Raw genomic sequence first — 20,302 nt, 5'->3', positions numbered from 1 at the left:
CTCGAGATTCATTTTCTTGCAGGCATTTACAGAAAAATACATTATTACTTTATGGAGAACTATGCACAAGCAAAGGGTGACAAACACTGATGTGGAAAAGCCAAACTGCAAAAACAAAACCAAGGACGTGACCTTCCTGCCCAGCTGACACAGTGAGCAATACCTCTATTATGACTACCCCGAGTACGAGTGCTCAACAAGGCTGTGTTCTCAGACCCCTATTTCGTGTGGCCTGATTCCATTTTGACTCCAACTACAAATTTGCAGATACACCACCGCAGTGCGCTGATGATTCGCAGTAAGGGAGGAGATAAGGAGCCTAATGACACGGTGCCATGACAGAAACCTTTCCCACAACATTAACAAAACTAAAGAGCTGAACACTGACTTCAGGAAAGCAGGCCGGCGCACGTGCTCCTGCTAACATCAAGGTTGAGGAAGCTGAGAGCTCCACATTCCTGGGAGTGAACACCAGCAACGTCCTGCCCTCGTTCAACCAGGTAGATGCCATAGGCAGGGAAGGACACCAGCGCCTCCACTCCCTCAGAAGGCGAATGAAATCTATTTTAAAACTGACACACCGCTGAAAACACCCCATCTATATTTCTGCTCTGCCCGAAACGGCAAGGAACCGCAGGGAGTGGCGGTCACAGCTCAGTACGTCAGGCAAATCAGCTTCACCCCCATGGTTTACTCAGTTTACAATTCTTACTGCTTCAGTAAAGTGGGAAGATCCCAGCTACCCCAGACATTCTCTTCGCCTTCCTCTCATCAGGCGGGAGACACAAGAACCTGAATGTACACACCACTAGGCCCACAGACAGCTTCTAACTCACTGAATTACTGAATGTTCTCCTAGAACAAATCAATGTACTCTCAACCTCACAATCTACTTCATTATAGCCCTGCATCTTACTGCCTGCCTGCACTCTCTCCGATGTGTAACACTTCATTCTGCATTCTATTATTGCTCTCCTCAAAGCACTGTGAGAATATCAAATCAAGTTACTCAAGTACAAAGGAGGAAATGGGGGAGCGTTATGGAACACAACAGCTGAGGTTAATGTGAAGGATGGAGACTTATCAGGCAAGGTCTGAGCTCCTGACCAATCAGAAGTCAGTATTTGCCACTGTCAGGAAGTTTAGGCTGAACATGATGGATTCTCTGACTGGAAATGTGACTATACTCATGACCAAGGCTCATGTCAAAAAGCAGTTAAGCAACACCCCACCCACTCGTTCAGTCTCCAGGAGGAATGGTTTTTCCAGACTCGAGGAGAAAAGGATAACCTGATGGATACTTACCCAAACTGCTGTGTTTGCAACACCTCCCCTCGTTTTTCTTTTTCTTCATTTGCTTTCCTCTTCCTTGTTACATTTGCCAAAGTCGGAAAGTTCCTGGGTGATAAAAAGAAATTACCATTCAACTGCCATTTAACCCATTTCATTGGAAAGACATTGAGGCAGACTGAATATTTTGGAAGCAGTTAAACACTGAAAAGCTGACCACGAAGCAGGAAAAGCCCCAAATCAGCATAAAGCATCGCTTCCTGATCTGCTGACCAAGATACCGATGTTTTAAATTAGCTGACACCACCAGTCATTAAACCAAGAAAACTTCAGCTGAAATCCAGGTGGAAATTTATCAGCTGCTCACACCAATCCAAAATTGGTGCAATTCATCATTCCAATATCTCTGCTACAGCTCAGTTAGCAAGCACCCGCGTTTCTATGGAAGGTGGTTGCTGGTTTAACCTTCACTTCACTTGAGCATAAAATCTGGTTCACAAGTACAGGCCATGTGAATGCCCAACATGGTCACCCACACATACAAGCAAACCCCCATGATATTATGAAATGCAAAAGCCCGGAAATCTGTCACAAAATACCCTTTCTATAAACATCAGGACCAGTTTACCCCCAACCCCAGCTCTACCAGTAACTGTTCTTGTGATTGATACTGCGGATCGTCCTAATTGGGGCGGTTACCGGGCTTGAGGTGCATTGCAGTGGTCAAAACAATCAAAGTGCATTTTGTAGAAAATGCAGATGTAGTGAAATCCGACCAATCCTACTACTTTGTAACCGCCCCAAGATGACACCCCCATCCCCCTACCAACAAGGATCACCAGGTTAGCTTGCATCTAAAATACAAAAATAAACATAATTTTTCTTCAATAGAGTAAAGACTTTGGAAAAAAAGGTGAGGTTCCACTTTTGATCGTGGTAGCAGCTCCGGCAATAAACTGTAAATGTAACCACGCAGGGAAAACTCTCCTCCTTTTGCAAGATCCGCTGTTCACTACTTAATGCTTATCACAGCGAGCGACTCAACAACCCGAAGCTTTTAAATCTTTCTCCCTCCTCAGACGTTGCCTGATCACACAAGTATCCCCACTGCTTTGAGTTTCTGTTGCAAGCAGTCAGATCACAAAGCTTAGCATGGGACAGACGCATGCTGGTGCTGGTATCTACTCCAAATCGTGTCTCAGAATAAATCAGGCCTGATTGTATATTCATTAGTTCCATAGTGTGTGCAACACAGCAAATCCCCTTTACATAAAAATATACATTGTGTTAGGGTATACAGCAAATATTAATTTCAACAGCAAACAAACTTCAGATTTGAATGTGGATTGCAGGTTGAATTTACAATGCGGTTCTGAACAGTGGCCTTCCTGGAGCTGCAGACTGGGGCTGATCACCTAAGATGTCTGCATATGGATGAATGCAGTTAGAGGGAGGGTGTCTGGACCGTTGGGGGTGTTTGAAAACTAGATGCAATTCAAGGGAAGCATCCTGAATACATTGTAACCTTTGATCTTTAACGTATAAAATGTCATGCAATATTGGGTCAGACAGGGCTCTTCTTCCAAGAATGTCTCAAATGTGATGCCCGCTGCCTGTTTTATTGAATAAAGACCTCTCTCAATGTCTCTCCGGTAACTTTGTCTAGTCACAGCACATTGGATGCAAAACCACTGACAACTGATCAGATGAACTAAATTCAAGTCAGGAGATGGCCACATGCAACAGGGCTTAGAATAATTCAGAAAGGAAATTCCTCTGCATTAGAATGACAGTACAAAAAGATGATAATTTCAGCACCAGACCTTCAAATGCTCTCCCAATCACTGAGCACGTCTACATGAAACGCTGTTGTAGAAAAGGAGCATCCAGAAATCCCCACCACCCAGGTCATGCTCACTTCTCGCTGCTGCCATCAGATAGAAATAAGAGAGTCTCAGGACTTGCACCACCAGGTTCAAGAATAATTACTACCCCTCAACCAGCTGGCTCTTGAATAAGACTACACTAACTGGTCCTGTCCTTCAGACGTTCCTACAACCAAAGATATCACTTTAAGGACTCATGATCTCATGTTCTCATTATTTATTGGTGTTTATTTATTTTGTATTTGCACAGTTTGTTGCCTCTGCACTCTGGTTGATCTTTCACTGATCCTGTTACAGTTACTATTCTATGGATTTGCTGAGTATGCCCACAGGAAAATGAATCTCAGGGTTGTATATGGTGACATATACTGTACGCACTTCCATAATAAAGCTGTTAAACAGTCCCTCTTTTTACTTTTAAAATATTTCCTTACTTTTAATGTCAGTTTGTTTTGCTTTCATTACCTTCTTATGACAACCATCCCGTTCTAATCATTTGCTAACAATAACCCTTCTAACTTCATGCACAGCTCACTCCCATTCTACCTTCTTTCAGCCGACAGGAACACAGCAATCCATCGTGAGAGTGTTTGTAACTCTGCACGCTCCGCTTTCCCACCAGCTTCGGATTTGATGCTGAAACTGAACTAGAGTAATCACTGTACACGTACAATTTGCCCATAAGAGCCGGTCAAAGCCTAGCAATCCTAGGGTGGATTCCCCAAATACTCTTCACTAGTCTGGTTGAACACAGCTTCAACACTCAGGCACCACACTATATACAGTAGTGAAAAGGATAGGCAGCCCAATGACGTCACCCCACCACTAACGTACAGTAGGAGTTTGTACCATCTACAGTAGTGGTCGCCAACCTGTCGACTGCGATCGACTGGTCGATCTTTAAGATTTTCCAAGTAGATCCCGGAAAAAAGAGAAAATAAATACACAAATACTGTCGAGAGATTGTTTCCGGGTTGTGGGGTTTTAGTTCCGTTCTTTCTGCCCAGTGCGCCTGCGCATAGTTCCCCCGCACTACACAGTGTACTTCAGCGGTCCCCAAACGATATGAGTCAGCTGCACCTTTCCTCATTCCCTGTCACGCCGACTGTTAAACTTGAACACATGCGAGGTCATCAGTCGCCTAAACGCAGTGATACCCTCGCGCCAGGGATCACTGGTAGGTAACTGGCTGCCTCGCGCGGCCGGCAAGAAGTGCCGTTGCTACTGGCCTGGAGCACGGACAGATGGGCGCCACCTCTAAACCTGTTCAGCACACCGAATGTTTGTGGGGAACCCGGTGTTAAAATATTCGCAGATGACCTAATTCGGGCTCAGGGCTTCGTAATTAGCAGAGCCGCTACCTCACTGCGATCTACTGAAGCAAACTTTTGTCTGCTGATAGACCCTACCGGGGGGGGGGGGGGGGGGGGGGGGGGGGGGGGGAGAGGAGAGAGGGAGGCGCGCATCCTGTCACACTCCTCGCTCGGTCGGTCACTCTCTCTGGACTGTGACCGCCGCGGCCCCGGCACGGGGACCTCCGGCCCTGACCTTATCCTCTCACCCCATCCACGACCAGCCGCACCTGGCCAAGGCATCTGGTGGCGGGCAAATGGGAGGCTGGAGGTCGGACCGGGAGGCCGTCTAATGAAGCAATGAAGCCCTCAAAACTGCTTCAGTACCCTGAGTCCAAGCACCCTGCACTAAGAGACAAACCCGTTGAGTATTTTTCAGCGGAAAAAACGTGAGCAAGCAGGACAGAAGCTAAGAGCCGAGAGCCGCGAAAACTAAAATGCGAAATAGACTGGACACAAGGAACCTGCTTCGAGTATCGTTGTATTCAGGTCGTGTTTAACAACCCCCCCCCCCCCAGTCAGCCGGTCCGCAAGAATATTGTCAATATTAAACTGGCCTGCGGTGCAAAAAAAGGGCGGGTATCCCTGGTGTTTATACATTATTTCTACTTCCGGGTTGCGGGGTTTTACTTCCGGTCTTTTCTGCCCCTGTGCGCATACGTGTGACTAATCGATCTAGGGTCGATCTTGCTTTCCACTAAGGCCGAGGCAGGGGATCTCGGGCTTAAAAAGGTTGGTGACCACTACTCTATAGAAAGTGTTAGAGCATTCAGACAGCACCTTGCAAACACACCGTCTCTACCACCTAGAAGGACAAGGGCAGCAAAAGCAAGAAAATTGTGTTGGAAATATCATATTCCTTCGCGGTCGCTGGGTCAAACCCGCGGATCTCCCTCCCCAGCAACACTGCTGGGATACACACAGCTCAAGGTCTGCAGTGATTCAAGGCAGCAGCTCACCACAACCTTCTAAAGGGAGATTAGGGCCGGGTGATTCAATGCAAAGGCCACACAATTATTGAGAGAATAATATCTGGGGAATGTTTTCTGGCGACTGGAATGCATGCTGCTCGGCTTGACCAAATTTGTCCCTGTCGGCTTTCGCATAGTTTGTGATACGAGGAGTTTTTCAAGAGGAAGCAACAGAACAGAACACTCCATAACAAGACTGGTTGCCACCAGAAATTACACAAAAGCAACAGAACAGCACAGCTCAGGAACACAATGCTGCGTTGAACCAGCTACAAAGTAGATCAAACCCCCTCAAAAAAAAACTAATCCCTTCGACTTACACAATGTCCATATCCCTCCATCTTCCTCACACCCGTGTGCCTATCCAAACGTCTCTTAAAAGCCTCAAAACTGTTTGCCTCTACCACCATTCCAGGCATCCATGACTCCGAGTCAATTACTGTCAGAGATGTCAAATACTGGCCCCCGTCAAACATGCAAACTGACTGATGACTTCTATTTACAAACAACTTGGAGGAAACAGATTACTGATGCACAATGCCACAGATTTTCAAAAATACTTCTGTGAACTCGTTAACAACTACAGTTCTGTGCTTGAAGCTTGGTTCATGGCAGTGGAATAGTTAGGCAGGATAATGCAACTGCAGTCAGACATGCAGCACAGAAATAGACCCTACTCCAGAGGCTACATTAGTCCCACTTACACGGGATCAAAGGGAGGTACAGGTTATATACATCCCAAAGAGGAAGTAGTATTCTAAAGGCAGGATGACACAACTGTGGCTAACAAGAGAAGTCAAAGCCAACATAAAAGCCAAAGAAAGGGCACATAATAGCAAAACTTAGTGGGATGTTAAGAGAATTGGGAAGCTTTTAAAAAAAATACTGAAGGCAACTGAAACATCATTAAGGTAAAGATGGAATACAGAAGTAAGCCAGCCAGTAATACTAAAAGGATAGCAAAAGTTTTTTCAGATACAGTACATAGTGTAAAAGGAGGTGAGAATGGATATCGGACTACTGGAGAGGTAGTAAATGGCAGATGACCTGAATAAGTATTTTGTATCAGTCTTCACTGTGGAAGACACTAACAGTATTGTGGAAGGTCCAGGTGTCAGGGGTCATGAAGTGTGTGAAGTTACCATTAACCAAGGTTTAAAAGTAGGTAAATCCCCTGGACCAGTTGGTGTACACCCCAGGGTTCTGAAAGAGTTGGCTGAAGAGATTGTGGAGGCATTGATGATCTTTCAAGAATCACAAGATTCTGGAATGGTTCCAGAGGACTGGAAATTGCAATTGTCATTCCACTCTTCAAGAAGGGAGAGAGGCAGAAGGGAAAGTATAGGCCAGTTAGTCTGACCTTAATGGTTGGGAAGATGTTGGGAGTTGATAATTAAAGATTAAGTATTGGGATATTTGGAGGCACATGTTAAAATAAGACATAGTCCGGCATGGTTTCCTTAAGGGAAAACTTCGCCTGACAAAGCTGTTGGAATTCTTTGAATAAATAACAAGCAGGATAGACAAAGGAGAATTGGTTGATGTTCTATATTGGATTTTCAGAAGGCCTTTGATAGGGTGCCACATGAGTCTGCTTAACAAACTACGAGCCCAGGGTATTACAGGAAAGATAAAGCAGTGGCTGGTTGGCAGGCAACAAAGAGTGGGAATAGAGGGAACCTTTCTGGATGGCAGCTGACGACTAGTGGTGTTGTACAGGGGTCTGTGTTGGGACCGATTCTTTTTACGTTATATGTCAATGATTTCGATGAAGGAATTGATGGCTTTGTTGCAAAGTTTGAAGAAGATATGAAGATAGGTGGAGTGGAAGGTAGTTTGAGGAAGTAGAAAGGCTATAGAAGGGCTTAGATTAGGAGAATGGCCAAGTGGCAGATGGAGTAGTGTTGGGAAGTGTATGGTCTAACTGGAGAGAAAATACATAAAACTGAGGCACAAAGGGACTTGGGAGTCCTTGTGCAGGACTCCCTAAAGGTTAATTTGCAAGTTGAGTGTGTGGTGAGGAAGGCAAATGCAATGTTAGAATTCATTTCAAGAGGACTAGGATGTAATGTTGAGATGTTATAAAGCATTGGTGAGGCCTCATTTGGAGTATTGAGAGCAATTTTGGGCACCTCATCTTAGAAAGGATGTGCTGAAACTAGAGAGAATTCAAAGGAAGTTAATGAAAATGATTCCAGGCTTGAATGGCTTATCATATGAAGAGCTTCTGATGGTTCTAGGCGTGTATTCACTAGAATTCAGAAGAATGGAGGGTGACTTATTGAAACTTTTTGAATGGTGAAAGGCCTTGATAAAATGGACATGGAGAGGATGTTTCCTTTGTTAGGAGAGTCTAAGACCAGAGGACACAGCCTCAGAATAGAGGGTTGTCCTTTTAGAACAGAGATGAGGAGGAATTTCTTTAGCCAGAGATTGGTGAATTTGTGGAATTCATTGCCACAGGCGGTTGTGGAGGCCAAGTCTTTAAGTATATTTAAGGACTAGTTTGATAGATTTTTGATTGGTCAGGGCATGAAGGGATGTAGGGGTCAGGCAGGAGGTAAGGGCTGAAGGGAAAATTGGATCAGCCATGATGAAATGGCAGAACAGACTAATGGCCGAATTCTGCTCTTGTATCTTGCGGTCATAGATTGGCCAGGGCTGGCTGCAGCACAGCCAACCAGCGAGTATGCAACAGGAAGCTGGCTGCAGCACGGCCAATCAGCGAGTATGCAACAGGAAGCTGGCTGCAGCACAGCCAACCAGCGAGTATGCAACAGGAAGCTGGCTGCAGCACGGCCAATCAGCGAGTATGCAACAGGAAGCTGGCTGCAGCACGGCCAATCAGCGAGTATGCAACAGGAAGCTGGCTGCAGCACGGCCAACCAGCGAGTATGCAACAGGAAGCTGGCTGCAGCACGGCCAATCAGCGAGTATGCAACAGGAAGCTGGCTGCAGCACGGCCAATCAGCGAGTATGCAACAGGAAGCTGGCTGCAGCACGGCCAATCAGCGAGTATGCAACAGGAAGCTGGCTGCAGCACAGCCAACCAGCGAGTATGCAACAGGAAGCTGGCTGCAGCACGGCCAATCAGCGAGTATGCAACAGGAAGCTGGCTGCAGCACGGCCAATCAGCGAGTATGCAACAGGAAGCTGGCTGCAGCACGGCCAATCAGCGAGTATGCAACAGGAAGCTGGCTGCAGCACGGCCAACCAGCGAGTATGCAACAGGAAGCTGGCTGCAGCACAGCCAACCAGCGAGTATGCAACAGGAAGCTGGCTGCAGCACGGCCAATCAGCGAGTATGCAACAGGAAGCTGGCTGCAGCACAGCCAACCAGCGAGTATGCAACAGGAAGCTGGCTGCAGCACGGCCAATCAGCGAGTATGCAACAGGAAGCTGGCTGCAGCACAGCCAACCAGCGAGTATGCAACAGGAAGCTGGCTGCAGCACGGCCAATCAGCGAGTATGCAACAGGAAGCTGGCTGCAGCACGGCCAATCAGCGAGTATGCAACAGGAAGCTGGCTGCAGCACGGCCAACCAGCGAGTATGCAACAGGAAGCTGGCTGCAGCACGGCCAATCAGCGAGTATGCAACAGGAAGCTGGCTGCAGCACGGCCAATCAGCGAGTATGCAACAGGAAGCTGGCTGCAGCACGGCCAATCAGCGAGTATGCAACAGGAAGCTGGCTGCAGCACAGCCAACCAGCGAGTATGCAACAGGAAGCTGGCTGCAGCACGGCCAATCAGCGAGTATGCAACAGGAAGCTGGCTGCAGCACGGCCAATCAGCGAGTATGCAACAGGAAGCTGGCTGCAGCACGGCCAATCAGCGAGTATGCAACAGGAAGCTGGCTGCAGCACGGCCAACCAGCGAGTATGCAACAGGAAGCTGGCTGCAGCACAGCCAACCAGCGAGTATGCAACAGGAAGCTGGCTGCAGCACGGCCAACCAGCGAGTATGCAACAGGAAGCTGGCTGCAGCACGGCCAACCAGCGAGTATGCAACAGGAAGCTGGCTGCAGCACGGCCAACCAGCGAGTATGCAACAGGAAGCTGGCTGCAGCACGGCCAATCAGCGAGTATGCAACAGGAAGCTGGCTGCAGCACGGCCAATCAGCGAGTATGCAACAGGAAGCTGGCTGCAGCACGGCCAACCAGCGAGTATGCAACAGGAAGCTGGCTGCAGCACGGCCAATCAGCGAGTATGCAACAGGAAGCTGGCTGCAGCACAGCCAACCAGCGAGTATGCAACAGGAAGCTGGCTGCAGCACGGCCAATCAGCGAGTATGCAACAGGAAGCTGGCTGCAGCACGGCCAATCAGCGAGTATGCAACAGGAAGCTGGCTGCAGCACGGCCAATCAGCGAGTATGCAACAGGAAGCTGGCTGCAGCACGGCCAATCAGCGAGTATGCAACAGGAAGCTGGCTCTGTTTTCCCTCCACTGATCCATGCGTACTACAATACTTCGAAAATGAGGCATGAAGGTTGCAGATGCAACAGTGAGGTCATCTGCCAGAAAGGGATAAACAGCAGAGAAGAGAATGCATGATGCCTACCCCAGCAGCACTCTCCAACTTCCATTAAATCCCTGACATGCATCACACTTTGAAAGAAAGCTCAATTTGCTTTGCGAGTACACAGAATTTTCACATTTAATAGCATAAAAAACCAACATGTATCCAAGAACTGCCTAAAAAGCTAATTTATTTATTTAAAAAACACGTATATTCAATTATTGTTCCCCTCCATGCAAAAAGATAGAGATGAACTTGCATCCACTGAGATTTCTAAATTAATTGCAAAAGCTGGCAATCGACATAGGTGACTCATTGATTCAGCCTGCAGTTTCTATCGTAATTTCTACTGTGACAAATTCAAGCCATCCTCGAGCACCTCATCAGTATCAAAGCATATTGATGAAGTGTTAGATGATGTGGAAAAGCAACCAGCTTCATAATGGCAAGGTAAGTTTGCCTTGCAAACTGATGAAGGCACATGACATGATAATGAAGACCATCTTGTTGCCAGTAAGTGAAACATACCAGAATTGATTATGGTTCAGTGCCAAGCATAAAAACACAGGACAATACCAATAACAACCAACAATTTACAGGATTATAGTGCAAACAGCCATGTGCAATCAATTAGCACAGATGTCAATAATCAAAATTAATTATTTAGTCTGTTGACATTTATTTACCAAAGAGCAGGAAAAACCATTTAACGGATGCTGTGCAGGGACAGTCAGGGTATCGCACCCGAGTGAGTTTGTTCAGAAGCTGGATAGCTAAAGGAAAGGAGCTTCAGAGATGACGTGTGGTCCTGGTGGTGATAGACGAGTAGCGTCTCCCTGATGGCAATTTGGTGAATGGGTGACTCACAGGGTGGGAGGAGTCGGCAGTAATTTTTCCAGCTCTTTTCTTCTCTCTGGTGATGAAGTTATTTTTTTGGTAGCTGACAGCCACTGACTTCTGTAACTTATTTGGTGGCTGCTGGCGTCAGTGGCTGGTCTCGCAAGTGCCGTTCTTCTCCGGTCTGTCTTTGTGGGGGGGGGGGGGGAGGCAGCCTGAGCTCAGCCGTGGCTGTGGCTTCATTGTTTTTCTCCTCAGTTTTCCACGATGGATCGCACCGAGCTCCCAGGTATGCTCAGTGCCTTTGAGACGGTCTTGCACCCTTCCCCAGATTTGTGCTTCTCTATCATTTCCCTGACTTGTCTTGAATGCTCATTTTGGTTTGGTCTGTTGAAAATCTACTATTCCATACTGCTGGACATTACTGTGTTTATTCTAATGAATTCATTGTGAACAGGTGATTCTCCAAATTTCTGCAAAGTTAACGTGCAAGGGGATGAAACTTCTTCAGCCTCAATTTAGGTTTTTAAAATGTTTAGTAAAAGTTGACAAGTTGGAAATTTTTTTCTTTTGATGACATGATGCAACGTTCTTTAGATTAGTTCAAAAATCCTATATTTTATATTTAAAAAATAAGACAGTAAAATGTGAAAATATTTGTGCGGACTGAATACTTTATCAAGGTACCGTTTAATAAATTCAGTTTTTCAAATACAAAGCTAGAAGGAAAAAACTGCAATCTCATATCATGCAAAGAGGCTACTACCACTTTCCTTGGAAAACGCAACTTTTCAGCAACAATATTGGACATCGAGAATTTAAGCAATTTTCTTCACTGGCCTCTCTTAAAATAGAATTCCAAGATGATGATCTGATTGTGTATCTTGATCATTTGAAACAACTGCACACTGATACGGAATTTCAGTTCCGAGACCTTCTAGAGATGCACATTCAAAATACAAAGATCTGGGAGAAAGCCAAGTTGTTTTTAAATTGGATTTCCACCCCTTATCAATTTGAATGATGTTTTAGTCAAGCTCTTCACCTGCCATCAAAATCTCATAACCGTCTTGATGTGAAAAGAGGTGATCTTCAATTATCAGAAACCTACTAGTCTGCACCAGTCGCAAGGATCTCACTAAATACTCTAAGTAACAATACTAAGCACTTTTTCATTGCTGGTTGAAGACCATTACTATAAATAAAGTATCTTATTCAGAGCTTTGAAATAGTTTTCTTTTTCATATACACTTGTAGCATTATATTCAACATACAGTCCGCCCTCCTTATCCACGAGGGATTGGTTCCGGGACCCCCCGTGGACACTCAAGTCCCTTATTTAAGCTGCTCAGTGTGGTGGACTTCAGGACCCGGCAAAGCTCCGGACCTTATTTAACCTGTCTTAATGCAGTGGACTTTAGGACCCAGCAGAGCTTGGGACACGCCACCCGCAGTGTTACTGTTCTGTTGACGGAAAACGATCACGATTGGAAATAAAGTGGAAATAATAAAGCGTTTGGAAAGAGGTGAAACTCCATCGGTCATTGGAAAAGCGTTAGGCTACAGTCGGTCAACGATCAGAACAATTTTAAAGGATAAAGTGAGAATAATGGAACATGTGAAGGTCCTGCCCCGAAGAAAGCAACAATTATTACTAAGCAACGCAGTGGTTTAATTATTGAAATACATACGTTTCTCAAGTGTTTTATATGCATAGAAAGGTAAAATATGTACTATATACTAAGACAAATATTTGACTAACTGACGCTAAATAATACCAGATGTACCTGTTCCGACTTAAGAGAACTTCCGTTTATTTCTCCCCGATTCCCGATCCGCGGTAACCTATGCACATCCTCTCATATACTTCAAATCATCTCTAGATTACTTATAATACCTATTACAATGTAAATAGTTGTTATACTGCATTGTTTAGGGAATAATAACAAGAAAAAAGTCTGTACATGCTCAAACGACGAGTGCTGGAGAGAGAACTTCTGGGCTTTCCCAATCCGCGGTTGGTTGAATCCGCGCATGCAGAACCTGCGGATAAGGAGGGTCCGACTGTATAATAATATCCAAACCTATTATAACATAAATATTGATTGTATATGGTTGACCAAAACAATTAGCAATGATGGAGACTATGGGGGGGAGGGGGGGCCCACAGAGAGAAATGAAATTCACAAGTGGGCCACAAGCAGATTTAGAACCAGTGCTCCAAATCACAAACTCAGCAACATACTACCTTCTGCCCAATCAGAAAACAGGCCCAGGTTTGCTCTGTTCTTTCAAGGATGATGTTCAGTTAAAAAGCCCAGGCTACAACTCAGAACGAAGCCTTAGTTTGCTCTCCGATAGACAAGAGCCACACAATCAGGGCTAATAAGGCTCACCTCTTTCTCTCCTCTCGCCACTTGGCAATTTCCTCTGGAGTGTCCAGTTTAATTCTTTTTGCTCCTGGCCCATGTGCCTGTTGACAAGAAAAGCACAATCAATGTACAAAGCAATTTGGCATAATGTGTTTAACTCTCCCAATGAGCGATGTAACAGATAAAATAAAATTAACAATAAGCTACATAGTCCATTTTAATTCTTCACAGAAGTTTTAGGTCAAGTAAAACACTTACATTTCTCCAATGAATCTGAACCAGCTTCTCGTGGGCATTGAAACTGCAACCCTTAACTTGGCACTAAAAAAACGGGAAAAAGTGATTAGAGTGAGAGAGACAGAAAAGGGATTAGAGACATTATAGCAGCTTATGTTGGCCATGTCTTCTATATCCACATGACCAAAACCAAATCACGTTTGTTTTCATTTAAGGAATATCTACTGATCTCTTCCCTCTTCGTACGTTAACGTCAAGGCAACCCCTGAACAAAATTTTGTTGGAACTATCACTATACATCTGACTCAGTGTCAAATGCACAGAAACTGTCAGTTCATTTGTTGCAGCTTCCCTTCACGCACATTAATCCTGGCACAACTAAAGAAACTTTCTGACAACACACAGTTTAAAACACTCAGCTTTCACATATTCCTCATTGGGAATATGTGGAGAGGGGGTGTGAGAAGAAAAACATTTTCTGCATTTAACCTTTTTCTAGAAAACACCACCTCAAGCCCACTGGGACTTTCAAAAGACAATTTGACAGACACCATAGAGAAAGAAAAGTATTTTCCCAAGGGAATCAGCAGGGAAATAACCAAAATGCAAGAGCTAGAGTGAATTGTGTGGCTGAATGACTTGCACTGTAAAGATTCAATGCTTCTATTTCTCCTCCAGAAATCATAAAGGAACAAACAACACATTAACTGAAGTTAATGATTAAAAAGAATGCTTTTAGCACTAATAACCATTGAGAAACAGGCAATTTAAAAAGGATAAATACATTACCAGGTTAGAATCCCCCATTGTCTGGGACATGACCGTTAACCACTAACTCAGTTAAACAAGCCACACAAACATTCTGACCATTTGTGCATGCTTCAAAAGGTTCACCTCATGATTTCCCAGAGCCCCCAGACCACTTGCACAACACACCAGGTCTGTGATGAAATGGCATTTTCCTGGTTTGGAAGAGAACTCAGCATCTCAATACCACTTTGAAACAAAGCAGTCTATTTGATTTTCAACTCATCCATTAAAAGCTTAAATCTCTCCATGAAGTAGGAAGAATTGCTGTGGGTCAAACCACAGGCCGTGGGCTGGAAATGGGGCGAAATAAGTTGAAGAAAACTTGCTGTGACAGAGACAAGCACATTGAATCTAAAGTTCTCCAGTATTTAAATTGCAACAATTTCTGATCATCCAGAACTGATTGTTCAACAAACAGAGCCATAATTTTTGGCATCCATTTCCCTTTGAACAAACTTTTTATTAAAAGGCAGGTACAAAACCACTTTAAATTTATATAGAAGCATTTAAAGTAATTCAAGCCCCAAGATAAACGCAGAACTCTACACAGAAATTCACTCCTCTTCAGTATTAAGTCTGTCTTTAATCAATTGAGCCCCTGTATAATATTGCAGTGTAGCAAAAGCACCTCTGATCTTACAAGTCCCTTTCCGTACGACAACAGACAGAACAGTTTAGTGCAGAGAATGGTTTGGGGATCTGGGCCATAATGAAAAATGCAACAACTAAATTGAGGTCAAGGTTAACCTTTCCTGTTCAATAGTTTCATTAGGACCAAGTCTGTTAAACTAGTATTAACTGTATTCCAATGCCAGTTAACAAACACAATGTTAGGACTAGCATTCAAGTCTCAAAGACATCACTTTGAGATCTTCAATTATGAAATGGCGTATTGTGAATTCTAAACAGGTGAAAATTTAAAAAGCACTCGATCTCCTCCTCCCTTTGTGCAGCTGGAAAGGATAAGCAAGGTCAGAGCCTCATTCACATTCCACTCCAAGAAACAAACTGACACCAACAGTGGAGAGAGGTAGTGGGTGAAGCGGGGTTGAAAGGGAAGTGCGTGTCCAATCGGCAGCAGTGAATAACCTCAGCTGGGTTACACACCCAAAGCTGAAAATGCAGTTAATTAGACTAACTCATGGCACAGTTCAACACACCAAAGGACGGGCATGTTTTCCATATGTAAGCATTTATTCTGCTCCAATTCAGTCCTTCCTTTGACCTGGAGCTCTAATCCAGGTCTTTGCCTTCAGTCCCCTTCCCAGAAATTACATTTGCACCATAAACTACAGCAAAAACATCTGGTCACCAGAACCTGTCTTCAATCACTATTAACTCCTCTTGGTCAGCATTTTTCCCCCTTTGCCATTTCCTCTGATATATAAAAACACTTCAGTTAACCCTCCCACACTGCTCTCAAACCACATTTTTCCCCTAAACAGTTGATATATTCCAAGAGTTGCCATTACAACAAGAGGGTGTACAGGAGTGAGATATGCCAACGAGTGGAATGGTGCCGCAGCAACAACCTGGCACTCAATGTCAGTAAGACGAAAGAGCTGACTGTCGACTTCAGGAAGGAACACATACCAGTCCTCAGAGGGATCACAAGTGGAGAGAGTGAGCAGTTTCAAGTTCCTCGGTGGCAAGTTCTCTGAGGATCTGACCTGGTCCCAACATATTGATGTAGTTATAAAGAAGGCAAGACAACGGTTATACTTTATTAGGAGTTTGAAGAGATTTGGCATGTCAACAAATACACTCAAAAACTTCTATAGTTGTACTGTGGAGAGCATTCTGACAGGCTGCATCACTGTCTGGTATGGAGGGGCTACTGCACAGGATCGAAAGAAGCTGCAGAACGTTGTAAATCTAGTCAGCTCCATCTTGGGCACCGGCCTACAAAGTACACAGGATATCTTTAGGGAGTGGTGTCTCAGAAAGGCAGCATCCATTATTAAGCCCCAGCACCCAGGGCACGCCCTTTTCTCACTGTTATCATCAGGTAGGAGGTACAGAAGCCTGAAGGCACACACTCAGTGATTCAGGAACAGCTTCTTCCCCTCTACAATCCAATTCCTAAATGGACATTGAAACTTGGGACACTACCTCACTTTTTAAAAAAAATACCATATCTCTGTTTTAATCTATTCAATATACATAATTGATTTACTTGTTCATTTATTGTTTTATTTTATTCTTTCTCTCTGCTAGATTATGTATGACATTGAACTGCTGCTGCTAAGTTAACAAATTTCACATCAATGCCGGTGATAATAAACCTGATTCTGACTCTGTAACTGGAAGAAACTGGATACACAGCAAGCAGAGTCTCTACACATTTGAAATAAATGGAACTCGTTAGTGAAAGTGTGAATATCCTGTGATTTAACCAGCAGGTCACTGAGTGAAGGATACAAGAAACAATCTTCTGGAAGAGGTGAAGCACGAGTGAAGGATAATGACATGATGTACACAACCTCCAGTATCATCGTTCAGAACAGCGTGATCTCTAGATGTGACACAGGAACAATCTGTTCATTGCCAGTTGTGGCGTCATGGCATTTAAATTTATTCAAGCATGGTCATTTCCCAGACCCAACTTCTACTTCCACATGAAGGCTGAAAAGAAATAACTACCAGTGAAGGAAACCCCTCTCTCATTTTGCCCCCCCCCCCCACTAACCATCTTGAATTACCCTCACTTGCTTGAACCTGAACCTTCATGATAACAAACAGCTCCAGCAAACCCTCTCTCCGCTGCCTTCGCTCAAAGTTCTTTATCCAGATCCATTCAGGAAATCCGTTCCACGTTTTCTCCTCCACATCCTTTCCTCAATAGCACAAATATTTGGAGGGAAAAATCAGAACCTTACCGTCTAATGCAAAAAAATGGACAGGAAGTAATTTTAGACTAAGTCCTACATACTATGCCCGAGTAGGCTAATATCTTTGTACTAGTCTGATTTATGTATTTATTTTGCTACGACACTCGACTGAAAGATCACGTTGGCTGACCCCATCACCCAGGCTGGCCTTCCAACCAACAGCCACACTTACCTGGCCAGATGCAGAGGGCTGTTACACTGGCCTGGAGAGGCGCGTATCATCTAGACACAGGTCTCGGGCCGAGCACAGAGTGCACCATCAATACATCCTGACTAACTCCAGAAGCTGCTAGTGTTTCATGAGTCGTGCATTCTGATTAATTGGGCCGACGGTAAGTGGCTGCCCCGATTAATTTTGGGCAACTCAAAGAAAAACTAATTGAGAAAATAGCTGGATTGCCTTTGTTCATTTGGGACACTAAGCTGCTTAATTGGGACAGGAGACCGGTACCCAACAGTTTCTAACTAGTGTCACTCAAGCGTTGGACACTACACCATGCTTAGGATGAACAGTTTTAAAATAACACCAGTTGCATGTGTTTGTGTTCAATCACCGGTGATTTTTTGTCATTGATCATCAGTGAGAAAATAAGCAGCAAGACAATTCAGAACTGTTTTGCTCTTTATGGCTTCCAGCACTCACGACTTGGAGATGCCAGAAATGGGCGGGAGCGAAAATGGAACGATTTCACTGCTTCAGTAAGTTAGGAACTACAAAGAATACGAAGGTATCGACAATCATCTTGAATGTTACAATGATTTTGAGGATGCAATTATCAGAAGTATTGTATGAAGACTACACTAACTGCGTTAGGCGTCTGCATTGATTTTGTTCATTTACAGTCAATCAGCAGCACACAGCAGCGTACACCGGATGAATTCCTCTGCCAATAACCATCAGGAACTAATACAAAGCTTTAGAGTACAGCGGTAATATTAGCAGTGGTCCTATTTGTTCTGTATTTCATTTAAATACATAACTAACAAATTAAATGGCAATTTGTCTTTTTCTTTAAATATTTCCAAAACTTTGATTAATATAGGCAGTTGCTTACTCTGCGAGAATGGTGTCAGAGCAAACTGAGACCGTGCTTAAATTTCCAACACCCCTGGTTTGAGCAGGGAGTTGTTCTGTAACTCGGACAATCCCAGCATAGCTGATACCTGTACCTGGAGACGCTTAGCACAATCTGTATTCTCTTACTTGCACATGCTGTGACACGTGCTCGCCGTATTTCTCCTGGTTTTTGAATCCTCGGTCACAGGTATCGCAGTAGTGTGTGTACACTGGCTCCTTTTTCTTCTTCTTTTTCTATTAGAAAGCAAAGCAGAAAATCGAGTGCCAGTGGCAAATCACAGAACCTTTTCTTCTGCCTCTCCGAAATAACATGGAAAATCTTGCCTGCTTAGTGTAGAGTAACCAACCCAGCAACTTTAGCATGTTAAAGGAAGCACCAGAATTGTGTTTTTTCAAAAGAGATAAATAATTACATTGAGCAGTGACGTAATGCACCGTGTAAAGGACAATGATCAAACCTTTCCCATTTACTTTCACGATTTAGTAGTTTTGTTCCCAGCAGATTGTAAAGCTACAGCAAGTTATGCCAACATATTGAAGCAGCTGCCTGTCTGTGACTTCAGCTGTTTTGCCGTCAAGACCCTTTCCAATAGGTCAGCAAAACTCCAGAGACACCCTTGGGACCATGTCACAGCTACTGAGTTTAACTTGCCCAATCTGCCATGCAGCGAGATCGGATGATAAAACTCCACATATCCCCCAAAGTCCCTTAGCATTTATAGCCCCTCTCAATGCCAAGCTTCTCCCCCCCTCAATCTTTAATACTATAGAAATCTCGTTCTAATTGTTACTTAATCCAATTTCTGAGGAAAACAAGCCTTGTTTCCACAGTTTCTCCTTATAATTCAGTTTTAGTAACCATATGCCTTCCTTGCAAATCTGCACATCATTCTTAAAGACACTGTGCTGGTGGAATGTGACCAGCACATCGTATAGCCGGTGAATAAAGTTTATTACAAAACATAGGAGCAGAATTAGCTCATTTAGCTATCAGGTCTGCTCTGTCACTCAATCGTGACCGATCCTTTCTCCCCTCCTACTCATTTTCCTGTTTGTCAATATAAAGGCCAATATTCACAAGCTTTTAATTATGTTCTGTACAGATCCATGATATTTTAATCATCTATTTGTATGGAATCATGCTTCCTTTTGTATTCTAGTATTTCATTTTTTCCCAAAGGTGAAAAATAACATTATATTACCTTAGGTCAAAAGGGAATGCCTCACATTTGTCTCCCAGATTTACCCAGTTACTTGGGACAAATTTGTGCCCAGGGTTTCACCACTGCTGGACTCCACAATACAGAAGCTGAGTAAAATAGTGACATTGATGGAGGATGCAGCTACCAAACTAGAACGAATGAGCTGTGATTATTCTGTCAGTAGCAAAAATGGTTGAAAGGGTAGAGGTGCACAAGGTCACGTCTGCTTTAGGTAGATATAATCTGTTCCCTTTTAGAAGGTGGTTCAGGGATCTGGGAACAAAGATGTTGAAGTTGAAATTTATTAGATGTTAGAGACTGAGGAGGAAGTCCTTACTCATTAGTCACCGAGTGGAACTCGCTGCCTCCAAGGTGCGTAAAGACAATCAGATACCTCCAGGGAAACAGAATAGGTACCAGACGAATAAAGTGTAGGACTGAAGAATGAAATACAGCAACTTCCACTGACTCCTTCCTAAGAGACAGTATAGACCATATGAACAGAATTAGGCCATTCAGCCCATCAAGTCTGCTCCACGGCTAATCCAGATCCCACTCAAACCCCATACACCTGCCTTCTCGCTGTATCCTGACCGATCAGTATAAACTCACTGGGCTCTGCCCAGGGCACAGCAATTCAACACTTGAAACCAGACACAGGATCCAAGCAGCACAAACACTGGTCAGCAGCGTCCTGTTGCCGGATTAAATTCAGACAGTTCAACTGGCATCTACCGGCAAAGCCTGGACTCGAGTTTAACTCCACACACTCCTGACCCTTCCTGGGCTTAGAGTTTGTACTGACTACTTCCCTCATCGAGTGTTTGCAACCTTGGGTAGGAAATCACTTGCCACAGAA

At 44.3% G+C, this 20,302-nt stretch overlaps 1 protein-coding gene across 2 annotated transcripts in view; it reads right to left on the bottom strand.

Moving 5' to 3' along the window:
* Nucleotides 1-20,302, bottom strand: part of nufip1 (nuclear FMR1 interacting protein 1) — a 38,385-nt gene that overhangs the window by 9,898 nt on the left and 8,185 nt on the right. Inside the window, exons 3-6 of one of the 2 annotated variants that reach the window (XM_073045978.1) lie at nucleotides 18,368-18,475; nucleotides 13,484-13,546; nucleotides 13,250-13,326; nucleotides 1,306-1,398 (exon numbers count right to left, since the gene is read on the bottom strand). In XM_073045978.1, the coding sequence (XP_072902079.1) occupies nucleotides 1,306-1,398; nucleotides 13,250-13,326; nucleotides 13,484-13,546; nucleotides 18,368-18,475 (341 nt within the window). The remainder of the gene's footprint in view (nucleotides 1-1,305; nucleotides 1,399-13,249; nucleotides 13,327-13,483; nucleotides 13,547-18,367; nucleotides 18,476-20,302) is intronic. The other variant, XM_073045979.1, reaches the window with a different exon arrangement.

Source organism: Hemitrygon akajei, chromosome 5 (genome assembly GCF_048418815.1).
Source record: "Hemitrygon akajei chromosome 5, sHemAka1.3, whole genome shotgun sequence".
NCBI lineage: Eukaryota > Metazoa > Chordata > Chondrichthyes > Myliobatiformes > Dasyatidae > Hemitrygon > Hemitrygon akajei.
The sequence above is the reverse complement of the archived record's forward strand: the minus strand, read 5'-3'. Positions and strand labels throughout refer to the sequence as shown.